The sequence below is a fragment of the Sparus aurata genome, chromosome 22 (genome assembly GCF_900880675.1).
Source record: "Sparus aurata chromosome 22, fSpaAur1.1, whole genome shotgun sequence".
Lineage (NCBI taxonomy): Eukaryota > Metazoa > Chordata > Actinopteri > Spariformes > Sparidae > Sparus > Sparus aurata.
The window spans coordinates 30840278-30860277 of NC_044208.1; the positions used below are offsets into that span (position 1 = coordinate 30840278).

At 46.2% G+C, this 20000-nt stretch overlaps 4 protein-coding genes across 8 annotated transcripts in view; 1 reads left to right on the forward strand and 3 right to left on the reverse strand.

Annotated features, from left to right (window-relative positions):
- Positions 1-592, reverse strand: part of serpina10a (serpin peptidase inhibitor, clade A (alpha-1 antiproteinase, antitrypsin), member 10a) — a 4082-nt gene extending 3490 nt beyond the window's left edge. Inside the window, exon 1 of one of the 2 annotated variants that reach the window (XM_030404333.1) lies at positions 466-592. The gene's annotated coding sequence lies outside the window, so the exon portion shown is untranslated. The remainder of the gene's footprint in view (positions 1-465) is intronic. The other variant, XM_030404332.1, reaches the window with a different exon arrangement.
- Positions 593-1514: 922 nt separating this feature from the next.
- On the reverse strand, positions 1515-11343 carry xrcc3 (X-ray repair complementing defective repair in Chinese hamster cells 3). Its single transcript, XM_030404334.1, has 7 exons — positions 11129-11343; positions 10477-10614; positions 8031-8243; positions 7733-7887; positions 7435-7647; positions 3130-3167; positions 1515-1819 (listed from the first exon to the last, which is right to left on the reverse strand). Exons 1-7 carry the CDS (start codon positions 11181-11183, stop codon positions 1582-1584), a joined length of 1050 nt encoding a protein of 349 aa, XP_030260194.1. The 5' UTR covers positions 11184-11343; the 3' UTR covers positions 1515-1581.
- Positions 10259-20000, forward strand: part of brf1b (BRF1 general transcription factor IIIB subunit b) — a 26706-nt gene continuing 16964 nt past the window's right edge. Inside the window, exons 1-2 of one of the 2 annotated variants that reach the window (XM_030404328.1) lie at positions 10259-10553; positions 12145-12355. In XM_030404328.1, the coding sequence (XP_030260188.1) occupies positions 12172-12355 (184 nt within the window). In that variant the 5' untranslated portion in view covers positions 10259-10553; positions 12145-12171. Of the gene's footprint in view, positions 10554-11522; positions 11786-12144; positions 12356-20000 lie in introns of those variants that run through there. The other variant, XM_030404327.1, reaches the window with a different exon arrangement.
- LOC115573522 (uncharacterized) overlaps positions 12867-20000 on the reverse strand; it is an 8379-nt gene continuing 1245 nt past the window's right edge. For 2 of the 3 annotated variants that reach the window (XM_030404310.1, XM_030404312.1), the window contains 15 exons: positions 19981-20000; positions 19211-19381; positions 18448-18544; positions 18139-18362; positions 17865-18030; positions 17290-17498; positions 16491-16608; positions 16173-16381; positions 15801-15918; positions 15542-15711; positions 15377-15474; positions 15122-15237; positions 13601-15049; positions 13075-13380; positions 12867-12944 (listed from right to left, as the gene is read on the reverse strand). The exon at positions 19981-20000 is cut by the window's right edge and continues 58 nt beyond it. In XM_030404310.1, coding sequence (XP_030260170.1) covers positions 12928-12944; positions 13075-13380; positions 13601-15049; positions 15122-15237; positions 15377-15474; positions 15542-15711; positions 15801-15918; positions 16173-16381; positions 16491-16608; positions 17290-17498; positions 17865-18030; positions 18139-18362; positions 18448-18544; positions 19211-19381; positions 19981-20000 — 3488 coding nt within the window. In that variant the 3' untranslated portion in view covers positions 12867-12927. The remainder of the gene's footprint in view (positions 12945-13074; positions 13381-13600; positions 15050-15121; positions 15238-15376; positions 15475-15541; positions 15712-15800; positions 15919-16172; positions 16382-16490; positions 16609-17289; positions 17499-17864; positions 18031-18138; positions 18363-18447; positions 18545-19210; positions 19382-19980) is intronic. The other variant, XM_030404311.1, reaches the window with a different exon arrangement.

Sequence of the window (20000 nt, forward strand, 5' to 3'; positions counted from 1 at the left end):
AACAATTCCGGCCTCTGGTTGGTCAGATTTTTCATCATGAGTTGTATTATATTGCTTTCTGATGACGTCATCATAACTTAATTACATCACTACAGCTACCTGTCATAAAACTGATCACTGCAGGTGAAAACATGTTCATGGCAAACTGATCAGTAACACGATCGATCAGACTTCCGGTTTGCAGGGCAACGGCCTGACGTCACCCACATCAGCTCTTGTTGTTGTTTTACATTGTTTGTTTATCAAACGAGGCTTTTAATTTGAAATGATCAGTTGTCCCCATCTGATCAGTCCGGATCAATAGGAGATATTACTGATCAGCTGTGTGCTCTCTGTGCACTCACTGATATGATCGCTCTGTATCGATGATGTAACCTCTTCATGACGTATTGATCATAAACGGATGATGTCAGTCTGCTGCAGTCAACAAACAAACAAACAAACAAACAAACAAACAGACTCTACCTTCTGTTGATCTTCGATCTTGCTGCTCTGAAGCTTCACGAGCTGCGCATCACCATCAGCGTCCTGATTACCACCGGAAACAAGATGACTTCCGGTCATTCGTTTCAAAAGAATCCACACAGCCGGAGGTTCAGACTTTGAAAAACTGAGACGACAGAACCTACGGAGTCCTGACAGGATTATTGAGCTTTAGAAATGTGATAATAAAACATGTTTCAGGGAGAATAGAGTCAAATTAAGCCTGAAAGTAAGATTACAAACATTCATCATCAATGATTCAGCTGAATCACTTCAATACTTTATCAATCAGTTCGTTTATTGGAATCATCAGTTTATTTTTCAGCTCAGGTCATAAAACAGCTCAAACAAGCAGCTTCTACTTTCACACTTTTATTTTGAAAGCCGCTTTTCCAGATCTGTGGGTCCACCGGGGTTAAGCCGCGCAGGCGCACTGACGGCAACCTGACGTCACCAGGAGGAACTGCTGTAGGAGACAGAGTCTAACAGAAACATCCGAGTTGTGTTTTAAAAAAAAAAAAACTGAATTCTGATCACAGCCAGTTAACAGACACTGATGAGATGTGCTGCTGCTGATAGAGTAGGAAGAAATACTCGGATACTGTTTGTAATAATACTCGGATACTGTTTGTAATAATACCTGGATACATGTGTAGAAACATCATCAGAATGCTGTTGTATTCTGAGCTCACATTCATCTGTATGTTAAAGGGATAGTTGGTGTTTTTTGAAGTGGGGTCATATAAAGTACATATCTATAGTCGATCTGTTTCCTGCTGTAATCAGCGATCAGCGCAGCCTCAGCGGTGGTTAATTTCTCTTTTTCTCTGGACCCGTTCACTGCAGTACACAGCTGAGCGTCTGGGCTGGAGCGGCTCTCTGCTGCTCCAGACTGAGGCTGCGCTGATCAGTGATTACAGGAAACAGATCGACTATAGATATGTACTTTATATGACCCCACTTCAAAAAACACCAACTATCCCTTTAACGTTCGTCCATGTAGAGTTACAAATTCAAACTGTGACATCATCTGATTTAATTACAAACTTTAATATATTTCTGTGGCTTTTTATACATCGTTATGTTTCTATACATTTGTTAGTGTTGTACGTCTGTGCACTCCGAGCCCGTCAGTCCTCGGACTCCCTCCCGCCACACGGCGGCGTCTCGTCCGTCTCGGGCCAGATGAGGCGCGAACACCACCTCCAGCCTGCGGAGGGCGCTGCGCTGGTTGCCCCTGGCAACCGTCTCCTGGAGGCGCCGCATCATCAGCCGAACCATCACCTGATTGGCCCAGGCCAACCCCAGAGCTGGTGACACGTTGGAGGACAGAGGACTGAGAGAAGCAAAACAAGAAGTTTTAGTTTTAGTATCCAACTTACCATTTTTAAGTCAAATTTGGGAAAAACTTGTTTTTAATCAAGTAAATAGCAAACAACATTTTAGAGAAGTATCAGTCTGGCTTTAGGACGAACCACAGTACAGAGACAGCCCTTTAAAGATTTTAAACGACATCAGGTGCAACTTAGACAACCATGAACTCACAGTCTTGGTTCTGCTGGATCTAACCGCCGCCTTCAATACAGCAGACCATCACATTTTATTAGATAGACTGAAGAACCTGGTCGGCCTCTCTGGTACTGTTCTTAACTGGTTCGTCTCTTACCTCACAGACCGACATTTCTTTGTAAGTATGGATACATGTTCCTCAGAAACCCACAAAATAAAGTGTGGGGTTCCCCAAGGGTCAATTTTAGGTCCAACTCTTTTTAATCTCTACATGCTTCCACTTGGGGACGTCATCAGGAGGCACGGCATCAGCTTTCATAGTTATACTGACGATACACAGCTGTACATCGCCGTGTCTCCTGACGACACAGGGCACTAATCAGAGCATTTGTGTCCTTTATCACTGATTTAGTCTCTCGTGTTTTTAGCTTTTTGCTTCATTTTACTGTTTTAGTCAGTTTTTAATCTCCTGTGTTTCCTCATGGGGGCCTGCCACACTGGGAGCTGTCTCTGGTCTACTGTTGGGGGTGCTGTCCCATGGACAGTCTCGGCCCGGGTGTCTAGAGGGCTCTGCACCGTGGTGCGGGGCCTCCTGTCTGCCCGGGTTGGGCGGGTCTCTGTGGCGGCGCTCCCTGCGGGCTCGGACCGAGATCTCTCTCAGTGTGGTTGGCCCCCCCTAAAGGTAGCTTCCTCCTCGCCTCAGGTCTCACTGCCCGGCCATGTCTCTGTAGTGACAGCTAGTGTGTGTGAGTGTGTGTGAGTGTGTATGTCTCTGTGCGAGGGTGGGAGGGTTGGGTTCTTTTGATTTACTTTTTTTAATTTTATTTGCTGTTGTTTTTAATCTCTGTTGTTGTTTTTAATCTCTGTTGTTGTTTTTAATCTCTGTGAGGCACTTTGGGCTACTTTATCGTATGAAAAGCGCCATACAAATAAAGATTGATTGATTGATAGTATCTGTTCATGAAGCCGCTCGCTTTCTCTTTAAATATGAAATCAACAGAGAACAGTCAGATGTTTAGACGTCTTCATCTGATTCACATCTGAGCTGCAGTTCTTCTGTTTGATCAAACTTCAGTCTTTCAGTCGTTTTTCAGATTTTAACACTGAACACAGTTAAATAAAGTTAATTGTTTTTACCCCAAAGTGTCGTCTGAGCTGTTGAACACGTCAGTGACCTGAAACACAAACAAGTCAAACATTTAATGAAAACTGTTGTTGATCAGCAAAACAGCAAATCATCTCCTGCAGGACACACTGTGTCTCTAATGAACTCTGGTTTGGTCGTGAAGTGGAGCGTCTACATGTTGTTAATAAAGTTCTGTTAAAAGGACAGAACGGATCAGAACCAGAATCCCCTTAGTTGACCTGCAAACAGACATTTCTTCATCACAGCAGCGAAAGGACAGAAATATTATAATACATTATATAACATATTACAAATATAACAAAAAGATAAGAAATAGAAACACTCGTATGTAATTATGAACAGTGTGTTGTTATGTACAAATAATAATTGTCCAGATATTTTAAACTGAAGATGAGAAATTAGTTATGTAGAGTTTTTATTGCACATTGAACATGTGAAGCCCTCTCCTTCACACACCTGGACCTGTGGTACCTCTCCTTCACACACCTGGACCTGTGGTACCTCTCCTTCACACACCTGGACCTGTGGTACCTCTCCTTCACACACTTGGACCTGTGGTACCTCTCCTTCACACACCTGGACCTGTGATACCTCTCCTTCACACACCCTGGACCTGTGATACCTCTCCTTCACACACTTGGACCTGTGGTACCTCTCCTTCACACACTTGGACCTGTGATACCTCTCCTTCACACACCTGGACCTGTGGTACCTCTCCTTCACACACCTGGACCTGTGATACCTCTCCTTCACACACTGGACCTGTGGTACCTCTCCTTCACACACTTGGACCTGTGTACCTCTCCTTCACACACCTGGACCTGTGGTACCTCTCCTTCACACACCTGGACCTGTGGTACCTCTCCTTCACACACCTGGACCTGTGGTACCTCTCCTTCACACACTTGGACCTGTGGTACCTCTCCTTCACACACCTGGACCTGTGGTACCTCTCCTTCACACACTTGGACCTGTGGTACCTCTCCTTCACACCTGGACCTGTGGTACCTCTCCTTCACACACTTGGACCTGTGGTACCTCTCCTTCACACTTGGACCTGTGGTACCGCTCCTTCACACACTTGGACCTGTGGTACCTCTCCTTCACACACCTGGACCTGTGGTACCTCTCCCTTCACACACCTGGACCTGTGGTACCTCTCCTTCACACACTTGGACCTGTGGTACCCTCTCCTTCACACCTGGACCTGTGGTACCTCTCCTTCACTCACTTGGACCTGTGGTACCTCTCCTTCACACCTGGACCTGTGGTACCTCTCCTTCACACCTGGACCTGTGGTACCTCTCCTTCACACTTGGACCTGTGGTACCTCTCCTTCACACCTGGACCTGTGGTACCTCTCCTTCACACACCTGGACCTGTGGTACCTCTCCTTCACACACTTGGACCTGTGGTACCTCTCCTTCACACCTGGACCTGTGGTACCTCTCCTTCACACCTGGACCTGTGGTACCTCTCCTTCACACTTGGACCTGTGGTACCTCTCCTTCACACACCTGGACCTGTGGTACCTCTCCTTCACACTTGGACCTGTGGTACCTCTCCTTCACACACCTGGACCTGTGGTACCTCTCCTTCACACACCTGGACCTGTGGTACCTCTCCTTCACACACTTGGACCTGTGATACCTCTCCTTCACACACTTGGACCTGTGGTACCTCTCCTTCACACACTTGGACCTGTGATACCTCTCCTTCACACACCTGGACCTGTGGTACCTCTCCTTCACACACCTGGACCTGTGGTACCTCTCCTTCACACACCTGGACCTGTGGTACCTCCTCCTTCACACACTTGGACCTGTGGTACCTCTCCTTCACACCTGGACCTGTGGTACCTCTCCTTCACTCACTTGGACCTGTGGTACCTCTCCTTCACACACCTGGACCTGTGGTACCTCTCCTTCACACACTTGGACCTGTGGTACCTCTCCTTCACACCTGGACCTGTGGTACCTCTCCTTCACACCTGGACCTGTGGTACCTCTCCTTCACACCTGGACCTGTGGTACCTCTCCTTCACACTTGGACCTGTGGTACCTCTCCTTCACACCTGGACCTGTGGTACCTCTCCTTCACACACCTGGACCTGTGGTACCTCTCCTTCACACACTTGGACCTGTGGTACCTCTCCTTCACACCTGGACCTGTGGTACCTCTCCTTCACACTTGGACCTGTGGTACCTCTCCTTCACACACCTGGACCTGTGGTACCTCTCCTTCACACTTGGACCTGTGGTACCTCTCCTTCACACACTTGGACCTGTGGTACCTCTCCTTCACACACTTGGACCTGTGGTACCTCTCCTTCACACACTTGGACCTGTGGTACCTCTCCTTCACACCTGGACCTGTGGTACCTCTCCTTCACACTTGGACCTGTGGTACCTCTCCTTCACACACCTGGACCTGTGATACCTCTCCTTCACACACTTGGACCTGTGATACCTCTCCTTCACACACTTGGACCTGTGGTACCTCTCCTTCACACACTTGGACCTGTGGTACCTCTCCTTCACACACTTGGACCTGTGGTACCTCTCCTTCACACACTTGGAACTGTGGTACCTCTCCTTCACACACTTGGACCTGTGGTACCTCTCCTTCCCACACTTGGACCTGTGGTACCTCTCCTTCACACACCTGGACCTGTGGTACCTCTCCTTCACACACTTGGACCTGTGGTACCTCTCCTTCACTCACTTGGACCTGTGGTACCTCTCCTTCACACACTTGGACCTGTGGTACCTCTCCTTCACACACTTGGACCTGTGGTACCTCTCCTTCACTCACTTGGACCTGTGGTACCTCTCCTTCACACACTTGGACCTGTGATACCTCTCCTTCACACACCTGGACCTGTGGTACCTCTCCTTCACACACCTGGACCTGTGATACCTCTCCTTCACACACCTGGACCTGTGGTACCTCTCCTTCACACACTTGGACCTGTGGTACCTCTCCTTCACTCACTTGGACCTGTGGTACCTCTCCTTCACACTTGGACCTGTGGTACCTCTCCTTCACACACTTGGACCTGTGGTACCTCTCCTTCACACACCTGGACCTGTGGTACCTCTCCTTCACACACCCGGACCTGTGATACCTCTCCTTCACTCACTTGGACCTGTGGTACCTCTCCTTCACTCACTTGGACCTGTGGTACCTCTCCTTCACACACCCGGACCTGTGATACCTCTCCTTCACTCACTTGGACCTGTGGTACCTCTCCTTCACTCACTTGGACCTGTGATACCTCTCCTTCACACACCCGGACCTGTGATACCTCTCCTTCACTCACTTGGACCTGTGGTACCTCTCCTTCACACACTTGGACCTGTGGTACCTCTCCTTCACTCACTTGGACCTGTGGTACCTCTCCTTCACACACCTGGACCTGTGGTACCTCTCCTTCACTCACTTGGACCTGTGGTACCTCTCCTTCACACACTTGGACCTGTGGTACCTCTCCTTCACACACTTGGACCTGTGGTACCTCTCCTTCACACACCTGGACCTGTGGTACCTCTCCTTCACTCACTTGGACCTGTGGTACCTCTCCTTCACTCACTTGGACCTGTGGTACCTCTCCTTCACACACTTGGACCTGTGGTACCTCTCCTTCACTCACTTGGACCTGTGGTACCTCTCCTTCACTCACTTGGACCTGTGATACCTCTCCTTCACTCACTTGGACCTGTGGTACCTCTCCTTCACACACTTGGACCTGTGGTACCTCTCCTTCACTCACTTGGACCTGTGGTACCTCTCCTTCACACACTTGGACCTGTGGTACCTCTCCTTCACTCACTTGGACCTGTGGTACCTCTCCTTCACACACTTGGACCTGTGGTACCTCTCCTTCACACACCTGGACCTGTGGTACCTCTCCTTCACACACTTGGACCTGTGATACCTCTCCTTCACACCTGGACCTGTGGTACCTCTCCTTCACACACTTGGACCTGTGGTACCTCTCCTTCACACACTTGGACCTGTGGTACCTCTCCTTCACACACTTGGACCTGTGGTACCTCTCCTTCACACACTTGGACCTGTGGTACCTCTCCTTCACACACCTGGACCTGTGGTACCTCTCCTTCACACACCTGGACCTGTGGTACCTCTCCTTCACTCACTTGGACACCACAGGTCCAAGTGGTGCAATTAAAACTCTACAGGAGAGGTACCGCTCCTGATCTGCCGTCTGTTGATCACAGCTGGATCAGCTGTACAGACTGACATGAATTCACAAACACCTGTCAGTGTGTTACCTGGTTGATACAGAGGACAGGTGTGTTGAACTCCTGGCTCAGGTGATGCAGTGTCGAGGAAAAGCTGAGCAGCTGTTTGGTCCTCTCCAGCCAATCAGAAGCCTGGAACTCACACCTGAACAGAGCCGCCACAGAGTCAACGACCAGGAGGCGGACCGCACCACGAGCCAACAGGAGGGGGACACGGCGCGACAGACACACCTGGAGGGACTCCTTCAGGTAAAACAAACACCTGTCAGTATGCCAACAGTCACACACACATGCATGCACACAGTCCGGCTCACACACACACACTCACAAGGTCAGCCGTGTGTTCGATGTAAACATGATCACTGAACTGGAGTCTGCTGATCAGAGTGGGAGGGACATCAGAGCGAAGACAGGACTGATCTGAGATCAGCTGCTGTAGACGACTGCTTGGAAAGACGTCCTCAGTGCAGATATACACGGCTCCTACAGAGAGACAGGTCAGTGAACGCATCCCATCCTCACATACTGCTTCAACAACTGATAACAGCCAGTGGCAGCAGTTACTGAGGCGGAACAGTGAGTGAGGTGTCACATCAGTCCATTATCTGGACGGTGTGTTCACTGACCTGAGTTCAGTCCTCCATGCTGTGTTGGGTACTGTACAGACAGACAGAGCTGCAGAGCCAGCTGCGTCTTCCCTGCTCCACTCTCTCCTGACAGCTCAGTGACGCCCCCTACAGGAAGACCCCCCCTCAGCAGCTCATCCAGCACCGGACACCCGACACTGAGTCTGAGACCAGACTCCAACCTGCGACACTCCCCACGATGAAGCAGGAGGGCTACACACACACACACACACACACACACACACACACACACACACACAGAAATGATTTTGTGACATTCCCTCAGATTGCATCAGTTCTGGGGCCCGTTGCACAAAAATAGGATTACGACATCCAGGATCAGTGACTGAGCTGAGCTCAATGAATCCAGAACAAGAGCGTCCAGGCTTAATTGGTTGCACAAAGACCAAGCCAGGATGAGCTGACACGGATTCATCAAGCCAGGTGAAACCAATCCTGGATAAGTGCGCGCTCACGGCTCCCCCCCCGCCACCGATCACAGATTCACTGATTCACCATGGCAAGTAGAGCGTCGGAGGCAGAAATCCTCATGGAGGCATACGAGGAGGTAAAAGACATAATCAAAAAGAAAGGCAACACCGCCACAGTGATAAAGAGAAAAAGCGTGGCAAAGTATTGCTGACCGCCTGAATGTGTAAGTAGTGCACAATTACACACTCACCGCTCTGCTGAAACATCACAATAACAATCCAAATAGTTCATTCACATCTCCAAAAACACAGTTGTACTCTGATTATGAATCAGTTGAATTTTTAATTGAAATGGACTGCAGATATGAGTGAAACTGTGTAAATGTAACTCCATCAGACTGTATAACTCTTTGATAAATAGATGAGCTAATAAATATAATAATAACCACCTCCGGGGCCAAATACAACTGGCAGATATAGACATGCAGTACAAGAAGAGACGGATGGAAAACCTTGCACTGGAGTCCGAAATAAAAATGAAGACAATTAAAAAATTGGACCTTGAAATAAAAAAACTTGAGCGGGAGGTGAGTTATGCCTTCAGTGCACACTGTATGCTGACTGTAACACAAATGTATTAATCATTATTCTCTTTCCTCCCCAGCTCCAAGAAGATGACACACCTTAAATAAAAAAATAAAAGGTCAATCCTCGTAAAGTCAAGTGAGCCAATAGCCTACATGAAGGCCCAAAACGGTGTGTTCCTTTCTGCTCTGACAATGTGAGTGAGGGACCAATATGTGTTCAATGATTTTAGTTACTATGCTTTAAATTCCAGTTAAATATGTTCTGCAGTGGCAGAGGAATTTGTGTTTTTTATTTATTTATTTTGTTAATTTAAATTGATTTGGCCTCTTTGATGTTTGTGCTGTATACTGTGTAAGCTTGCAGGGAGGCTACTGCATCCACTCATTTGTCTGTTCATTTGATGTGTATGGATTTGTCCTGCATTTATTTCAGTGTGCAGACATGCAGGGTGTATTATTATATACAGACCTTGGAATGTGTATTTATGCTTGTGTTGTATAATATGCTTTGATTCTGTGCTTTCCATCTTGTAGAGTCACTGTGTGACTTCAGTTCTGAAAGGAGCTGATGGTTTACCTGTTTTGCTTTGTCCTTATTCAATAAAGGAACATAATGTTACACTTTGATGTGTATTTATAATTATATGGGATGTGTATTTTATACAACGGAGTATTCGGGCCACACTGAGGAAGAAAGAAAAAGTCATACATTTATGAGACTGATTCTTTCTGCCTAAAAGATGCATTTTCTTGCATATTCTTTTTAAAGTCCTGATACTTATGACAATGTGATGCTGATGTGCCAAAAGATTAAGTATCTCCTTGTTTGTGAAACCTATACTGAAGTACAATTCCACAAAATGCTCCACAGCCCTCATTTTAACACCTCTCCTCCTCTAAAACAACAGGTTACAATATTATGACTTTATTCTCGAAGTCTGTGAATTTTTTTTTTTTCTCTGTGGCCCTAATATTCCGTCATTTTATATAAAGCCTTATAGTCTATGGGAAACTGTAAATTATCTAATGATAGCAACATCATCCAAAATCATAATTTATCCAAAATAATTGAAATTAATGATCACAAACATTTAAATAATGACAGTGGGTCTAGTTATATGTGATAACAATGTGTAGTGGGCAGTGGAATAACTATTGGTTTCCATGTGTGGGGACTGCTGACTGAGATAAGGGATGAGATTAAATAGATCCTGGCTGTTAGTCTGGCTGTTAGCCTGGCTGTTAGCCTGGTCTGGAGCAGGCTAGCTCCACAGAATAAATCTCCATGGTAACTTATACCATAACATATCCTACTGCCCCCTATCCCGCTTTTGTGCAACCGGATGACGGATAAATTGAGCCAGGATAACCAAGATATCCCGGCTTAATCCCTTATCCTAGTGTTGTGCAACGGAGCCCTGGTCTTACCCGGGACTGGAGGATGAGGTCTGCAGGCGGTGGCGGCAGCAGTGATCAGCTGCTGGACGTCTGAGCGGGACAGACCGGTGAGTCTCTGCAGGTCCAGACCAGAAACACACAACACGTCCTGGACACACTTCAGTTTAGCTGGAGGTAAAAAACCAACCAACATGGTGACAATGATCATAGTAACAACAACAACAACAATAATAATAAGTTGTGTTTTAACTAGAGTACTCAGACACCTTTTAAATTGAGGAAGCTTTGAGGACTTTGGAGCATCTGAACAACATTACTACATTCTGCCTGACATTATACACCTGTAAATATTATCATTATTATTTGAGGAGAGAAATGTGTTGACATGCAGCACACAGCAACACTAAACACCCACAGTTCTGCTTTAAGAACCAGACAAAAGAACTCAATACAGAATCTTGCGGTTTTAAGTCAGACTTTAACGTTTGAGGATTTTAGCAAATGTGTATAAAACTCAAAACTCTCGAATACTGTATTATACATTGTGTGCCGATTATACTACTAAAACATGAAGTGTATGACAACGTGTAAAGTTATGTTCTGTAATGTCACTACATTAAACAATAAGGGATTAAATATACGTGTCGAGTTTCTGAATGCAGTCTGGAGCTGCGGCTGTCACCTCTCCTCACAGCCGCGGTGATCCTCGGGCTGAGGTCCAGCTGGTGCCAGTCCATCTCCCCGCAGAGGACATGCTGTCCCCGCCGCCGCTTCAGCCACAAACACACAAACAACGACTTCCTGCACAATCACTTAATGTGTTCGTCTTTCTGCCCGAGCAGCTCCACACCGCCAAATACCCGCCCGAAGGACAGACGTCATCACGTGCCGTCGGTCGGAACCATTTGTCCAGATATGTAGGGGGCGAACAGACCCAGTTTAAATATAAAAATAATGTCAGTTTTATAATGATGCGCGTGAAACATACCGTTTGGTTTACAGCAAAAAACGGAAACGAAAACATTTAATTTTTAACACCAAATATTTCCGTCATCGATCGACAAACACCCCCGTGAACTCCGGATTCAGTGACGTCACTCAGCTGCGCCATAGCAAGAAAACAAACCTCCCGAAAGACCCATCAGAAGCTATTCTCTGATCAATTATTAGTATTGAAACGTTAAACCGGTTCAGTAAACAGTTGATGATGGTGCGTAGGTCGATATGACAGAAGAAGAAAATGGATTCTGATGAAAAAATAAGACTGGACGCACAAACGGCTCCGTCCCGTTTCTAACCGCCGGAGTGGCTCTGTTGTGAGGACTGGATCCTGCCGGCGGTGAGTTCGTTTAATCACCGTTCACTGGTTCAGTCTGAAGGATCGGTTAAAGCGCTCAGTCTCAGACCAGCTGTTTAAACTGTATTTAATCGATCTGTTATGTGAGCTGTGTGTTATCGTTCACTGTTATTTCACACGGCAGTAGATAAACAGTCATTTACTGTTGATCGATTAATAACAGATCTTACGTCAGTACAGAGACACAGCAGTTCTTTTTATTTAACAACTCGTTTATAATTGACGCAGTGACAGTCAGTCTGTATCCTCACTGAACTGACACGCTGCACAGTGGATGTAATGGCTGTAATAACCGCGGCAGTTATCACAGTGTTGACAGTCAGTTCCATCCTCCCCTGCAGGTGTGTTGATCTCTGACCCGGTCCACCATGAGCTCCAGGGTGTGCCGGACCTGTGGGGGGTCAGATATAGACGTGGACCAGGCCCGGGGCAGCGCGGTGTGTACCGGCTGTGGTTCTGTTCTCGAGGACAACATCATCGTCTCTGAGGTCCAGTTTGTGGAGGGAAGTGGAGGAGTTTCATCTGCTGTGGGACAGTTCGTCTCTGCTGACGGTGAGACAAACATTCACTACTGAACTGAAGTCAGTAGAAAAGTAGCTCAGTAGTCAACATTTGTTCAGGCACTATTTTACAATAGGCAGTGAAACACTAAATTGTCATATTTCTGAATGGAGTCTGGCACAGACAAATGTTTTGATGGAGTATGTTTTTGGTTTTTGGTCTTCACAGTTTTGGAATAAGACAACGCTCCAAACTCTAAACAACATTTGTTGAAAGTCTGAAAAACAATTTTATAGCAAAAGTTTTCTGGTCCAGCATAGATCATGAGGATGACACTCCATTCTTATTTTCTCTCCAATATTGACATTAAAATAGTCATAATTTATTATTACTGTTGTTCTGTCTGTGGTTCATCTGGTTTATTCAGGGTCATCTCTATGTTATACACCTAAGATATGTGTTCGATGACTGCAGGAAGTTAACATCATTTTTAACAATGAATCAGATATTTTTTCTGCATACACCCATTTTTCACCTGAGCAGTAACATGGCAACAAACTGCTGAATGTAAACAAACTGAAGTTTTATTGAATCAGACTGTTCGTTCAAGTTTCTGTTCTTCATCAGCTGATCTCTTTACCTAAGACAACAAAAACATGTTTACACCCTCAGAAGCAACAACAGCCAGTGAACTGACATCCTGAGACCATTTAACTCAGTCCATGATCACATAAACAGTAGTTCAGAATATAAAGATCTGTCTTGAGTACCTCTCATGATGCCTCGGTGAACACTGGCTCCATACGGACCACTGCAGTCTGATGTGGTGTGGCTGTCGAGCTCCGAACCACCAGAACCATTAGGACCTGTGTGAGACCCAGTAGAGCCAGCTGCTCCGGCAGTGGGACTGTTGGACAGATAGTCTCTGATGTTGACAGCAGCGTTTGTGATAGTCTGTGGTGTGAAGCTCAGGTAGGACCTCCTGCCGGTTCCTCCTCTGGAGTCAGACTGAACTTCATTATTTTTAAATCTTCCAGGCAGGCCAGGAACAATTCTGACTCTGTTATGAGGCTGTCCTGATGTTGAGGATGATTACAAGAATAGAGAAAGATTTAGTTTGGAGACACATGCACACACCTCATCACAGTGAGCTTAGCTAGCCAGACTAAAAGCTAAACCTTAAATCTGTAACAGCGGCAGAGGCCACAGGGAAAACAGTTAACTTGTTGCTCCACTGGTCTCCTAAGAATCGGTGTCATATCTGAATAATATTTGGTTTCAGATTCTCAACCCAACCTTTTGCTTGAAGGACGTTTCCCTGAGTAGAAACAGGCTTTTGACCTCCACCGTTTCCCGTCTTAGCCTCTGATTGGACTGGTTTCTGCTGGTTTGGAGACAGATCAGTGAGGTGGATCGCTGCGGATTGGTCAGATTTGATAGTATAAACACCTTTTTCCGGCGTCAGTGATAACACACCAGTTCTCTCGGGGACATGTTCCTGTCTCATGTTTGAACGTCTCGGTTCAGGAAGCTGTTGGGATGCCCAGCGGCTCCCTCCCCTGCCGACTGCTGTCGAACCAGTGGCATACCGAGAGGGACTTGAGATTTGTACATTTGGTTGTTGAGCAAAAGTATTCTGGTTGGGATGCTGTACAGACGAAAGGAATTTGGTCAGTGGTTTGACTCGGATATTCTTCACCTTTGTATAAACAGTCTCAGTGTTCCTTCTCTCAATAGACCCTGGTCTCTCCAGGTTTTGGTCTACTTGGCTGGTTGCAGTAGACATTGGTTCAGTGCTGAGAGATCCCCGTCTGTCCTCCAACATGTTGGAAACTGTATATTGGGATGTGAAGGTGTTAGCAGGGACGTATGTCTGGTCTCTACCAGGCTGGAGTAGTTGTCTGCTGTGCTGAGCTGGTGGCTTGGGGGCTGGTTGAAGTGGAGAGGTTTGAGAAGCATCATACCCACTTTGAGGCAGGTACCCTGGTATCGCTTCAGGTCTCGTCATTTCCATCCTCCCTTCTGAGGACCCATAAAATCTTAAATCCAGACTGGCCTTGTGTGGTTGGGTCAGTTCCTGCATGCCAAGAGAAAAGTTGACTTGAAGGTTCTGCAGGTCTTGATCTGGCTGAATGACATTATTTTGGCCAACATTATCACCGAAACTGTTCAGACCCTGAAGTGTCAGAGTCTGACTGGAGCTTCCTGAGTTGACATGCAACACTCCAACAACAGCAGAACCAGGACTCCTGCTTGAAGTACTGAAGCCCTGTGCTGGGCCGGCCTTAGTGAGTTCAGAATTTTCTCCTGTCACTCCAACATTGAAGCTTGGTGTGTTGAGGTTTGACCTGTGGAAGTTAATGCTTGGTGAATGGTCATGTCTGGGAAGATAATTTGGGAAATGGTCGCCTGTTGGAGATCCAGATTCACGATGTTCCTGGGTCATGGACATGAGATGACTGGGATGGGATTGGTGGGTACCAACGGACACACCTTCAGGAGGAGGAGAGAGATTGAGGTTTGGAGAAGGTTGTTGGTTTTGAGAGGAGTAGATCAGCTTGTTGTGTCTGGATGGCACTGTGATGAAATGGCTGGGTCCAGGTCTGGGTCGAGTCCAGAGACTTGTGGGAGGCAGGATTCCCACTGCTTGAGTGTTCTCATGGATCTGTTTAGTCAGAGTTTTGTCACCATTTCTAGAAACCTGGTACGAACAGTCTTTGGCAGGGGGTTCATTTGCTGGACCTGCTGAAAAGTGAAAATGTTTAAAATTCTGTGATTCCAACCAAACTCAGTTTGCATCGTTAATAACTGACTGACCTTTAATGCTTTTGAAGACTTTGACAGAACCAAATCCAGGAGTAGCTGAGCTGAAGATCCTATCCACAGACAGTCTGTTGAGTCCACTGAGTGGATAGAAGCACCTCACTGTCAACCTGTTCAAGAATCAGACTGTTTAAGTCTTTTATGTTTGAGTCAAGTATTTGTTTTAGGTACTGATTGCAGCAGTCAGAGTCTAACCGAGAACCAGGAACTGCCAGGTCATGAAGTGTTTTTCAGGTTTGTTCTCCTTACTTGAACTGAGAATCTCTGGAGATGAAGTTTGGTCCATCTGCGATCATCTGTCTGTCATGGAGGATTTCGTTCTCATAGACCATGTATGACTCCCCAACCTGTTAAAAATGCTCACTTACTAAACTGTACCACATCTTTACATTTACACATTTTTTGGATTCGTACCATGGCCCTGGTCCCACATGAGTCTGGCCTGAACTCAAACAGGACTCTGGCTCCATCTGTCTGTTTGGGTCCACAGGTGGGATCCAGTAGAGTGGTTCCTTCAGGCTGCAGTGTAGGCCAGGTGGAGGTTGGCGTCGTCACCACCGTCATGGTCCCGTCTGCAGAACAAACTGACACCACAGACGGCTGTGTTAGGGTGGTACCTGACTCAGGGGGCAACCAATCAGAGTAAATGTAAGGGCTGTAGAGGCGAGGTTACCTATCATGTCCTGTGTGTTGAAAAGGCAGCGTTTGGAGGTGGACGTCTGTACCTCCAGAGTTTTGGAGTCTCTCAGAACAAGTTTAAATGTTCCATAAAAGTTTGACAAGTTAATGTCCTGAAAACAAGATGACATAGGTTAGATTGAGTGCTCTTCTTATGGCGTATTGACTGTAGGGCTATTGATGAATTTTTTTAATGTACATTAGGACAGATATGGATTCCCTGTTGCCTTCATCTGTCAGTTCGCTGTGATCTAGAAACTTAGTTTCAGTAACTCAGTGAACTGGAAGAAACACTGTACCTGAATTTATTACAGAACCCCAAATGTCAGTTTTTAGCATATGACCCCCATGCGTCATGGATTCTTACTTCATAGTTGTACCCGATGGAGAACACAGGGACTTCCAGAGTAGTTCTCTGGGTGTCGTTGTAAAGGCGGTACCCCCTTTGTTCCGCTAGCTGTGATGTCAGAGGTTCATGGTTGATGCCCACCTCCCAGAGACTCTCAGCTCGAGGTGGTCTGACCACGCTGAAGGTGAGTCCTCCGTCTGAACACTGAGCAGTGATCTCTGGAGGGACTTTAAAGGACAAAGTCTGCATTTTAAAACAAGGCTGTTCTGAGTCTCGGTACTATAGAGCAGTGACATCTTTAAGACTTGAGTGGAGCAGATGAGTAAATGTACTCACATGTATTGAATACTCGTGCTGTGATGAATGTGTGATGGTAGTAGGAGGCTCTCTGGGGCATGATGGTTAAAGTGAAGTTTACATCTATGGAGTATTGCACCACACCTTGACCCAGGTACTGTTGAGAAAAAACTTTGAGTGCTTCCCAGATAAATTCTCTTTTAAAAAGTGAATCTTCTGCCTTTTTATGAGGCAGATATCACTTAAGACTGTAGTGATGAATCCTGCAGGATTAATTACAAGGATTAAAACTGTACGGAAATAAAGGTTCAGAGACATTTCTAAAAACATTGACAGTCCCTTTGTTTCCACTGTTCTGCTCTACATCACGATCATAATTGACAGTGATTTCACATCACAACAATGATGATGATTAAGGCCTAGTTGACATGTACACTGGCATTAGTGCTAGTGCAGTGACAGCTACACTCAGGCTGAAAACACAAATCAGGCCTGAAGTAGTCCTACACAAGGCATTTGTAAGGCAGACAATGACCAAAACTGGACCACAGCCAGGCCGAGATGATTCAACTCAACCCAAAGTTACAAATGAAAAAAAAAAAATTTAAAAAACCCCAAACACACAGGTTAAATCCTGGTTACTGCTGAACCTAAACTTAAACATAAATCATGTACAAATATGAGTTCTGTACTTTGAGGGGTCATGGCAGTGCCGTTTCTCCTGATTGGTTGAGCGGCTGTAATGTAGATTACATGACAACATGGACAAGCACATCAAATACAGCAATGACCACCATCACTGAAAAGGTCCAAGGAAGTGATCCTGTGTGAACCTCACCATCCGATAGACGAGGGTGTCCTCAAACGGCAGCCGTAGCTCATAGGCTCGGCTACCGTTGATGTGAACAATGGGACTGATGCTGTAGCCCAACCCAACACCTTCTGACATCATCAGCTGCTTCCCATTTATCTGCACTTCTTCCAATAGGACATCAGCAGGAATATTTCCCAGGTAGACACTGAACACCTGGTCATCACTCGTCGTTTCTACAGGAAGAAATGGAGGTCATGATAGAAGATGTCCTGACAGCAGACACTGAAACATGACAGCTGGCATTTTGATTCAGTCATTAAAGTTATCTATACATTTACCCTGTTTTTAACCCCATCCCAGAGTTTGAACTTTTACTTTTCATATGAGCAACAGTGGTCAGCACTCCAAAGTTGCCATTAACCTAACCGAGGAGACACTGACTAATGTGTACCAATTATCTACATTTGTATGACTCATGACAAGGAGCTTTTTGGCAGCCCACAGGAGGGCATGAACCCCAATCTGAGGCAGACTGAGGACAGTAGAGACCAGTAGGTGGTCCACAAACCGGGGCGGCGGGGGGGCGGGACTCCACTTACGGTCAAAGCTGAAGGGTGGACGGCAGAGCAGTGGTGTGTCGAGCACTCTGAGCATTCGGTGTCTCGTGTCGATGCTGCTGCCATCGTCATACAGAAGAGAGAAGACATGTTCGTACATCAGGAAGATCACATACATCTCCTTGTACACGCTGTTCTCCACCAAACTCTGCAGAGAAGAAGAAACTTGATAACATGTGTCATCTGCTCATAACAAAAGAATCAGTGCTCATCAAAACCTTGTCCTGGTCTGAGGCTTGGGCCCGACTCACTGTACCTTCCTGTAGCCACCCTCTGCCCCAAAAGGAACCCCGATCTGGATCAGATGTCCTTGTTGGACTACACTGAATCCTCTGGCAGCAGTGGTGGGTTCGTCTAGCAGCAGCCCCTCCACCCCCAGGTTTACGCTTCGACTTTCAAACCCAGCCCCCTCCCCGATCAGGGGGGTCACAACCCGGGGGATGTCCCAGAGCAGCCGAGCACCGTCGAAAGTACCGAAATCTGGGACAGGATCAACAGAATCACACACCACACCATTCACTGACAGAAACAGCTTCCTGTTCAGGTGTGTCTGTGTAGAACTTACTGACTGTGCAGGCCATGGATACATCAATCATCATCACCATCAGCTTCTGCTTCAAGAACAGAGAAATCCGGATGACCTCCATGGGGACGCCATCCACCTGATGGCAAACATCAGAATTTAATTTGTTAAAGACCTACCGCAGTGTTCAACACTTAATACACTTAATATTAACATAAATGTTGCATATTCTAAAAAGTGTTCCAAGTCCCTCACGTCTCAGATAGAAACATCAGTTTGACAACCTGTACCTGCGGACTCACGGATTGAAGGAAAGTGCTGAAAACTTTCCAAATCCACAGGAGCCCTGAAGTGGACTTCCTGTGGACGCGAGTAGGGTTCAGCTGAGGTGAAGACCTTTCCCCCCCCCCATTTTGTTAACATAATATCACTCCATGAAATAAGGTATGTGTACTCAGAATATGCCAAATAAATCTGTACTGTTAAATGGACAAACTTTGGTGTTTGCAGTTTGTCCCCATTGCCAAATCCTCTCGCACACTTAGCATGACAGTAAACACGCTGCAGTACACGTCTGAAGTCTGCACGTTCAGGTGGACATTTCAATTGAGCCACAGAAACAAAATTCACCTGTGTAAACATAAACAATGCATCAAAACAATTTACTGAACATGTTAGTGTTGTAGAGCACACCATCAGGGAGAGCCCTCAAAGTGTTCCTTCAGTCAGTTGTGGCCAACTTTTCATTGAAAGTGTTTGTTATACAGAAGCCATGTAGCTCTTTTCTCCCTCCATGTTTACCCACCATTATCAGCTCAGCGTGCGGCTGTTTGTACTGCGATCGAAGCACCACCCTGTGGGCGGTGGTGGTCAGGCTGTAGCCCTGCTGCTGGGCTTCACTGATGGACATGGAGGAAACCTGACCGTCACTCTGTAGGACCATCAGCTGCCAGACAGAACTTGCTGTCCTCTGAGCCTGAACACCACAAAGGAAACACTACAGTACTACAAAGACAACAAGTACTCAGGACAACGTGGCCTTTGTTCATCATAACTAAGGACTTCCCAATTAAAGAGTTTTAGCAAGTGCTTTTTAAAGATGCATAAGACTCTCAGGGTTAGGAGGAGGTACAAGTCAAGCAAGTGGATCAACCAGGTTTTCTCTACATATTAAAAAAACAAAACAAACGGACATCAGGTTGCACTGTGGCTCATAATGTGGATTAACGTTTTAATAGTTTGTCCAAGCAAAGCCTGACATTTCTAAGAAAGCAACTCTAGAACCTCAAAGAAGGATTTTAGAAGACCTGGGGACGATGCAGTAAAAAAAAACACAACATATTTTTAAAACACAGCAAGAACAATTAAAGACATTGAATACTTCAACTCTATGAAATTAATTTTAATGACTGACCTCGAAACTGGATTTCACCACAACTAGTATTCAAACATTAACACATTTCTTCATATTGGGTGATATGACTGAATTGGATCAACAGAAGCCAAAATAAAAAAGGACTCCAGAGGTCCTCAGAGATCAGTAGTGTTGAGTTGTTTGGGCTTGCGTGGCATTACCCGAGCGAAAGCAGCCTGCC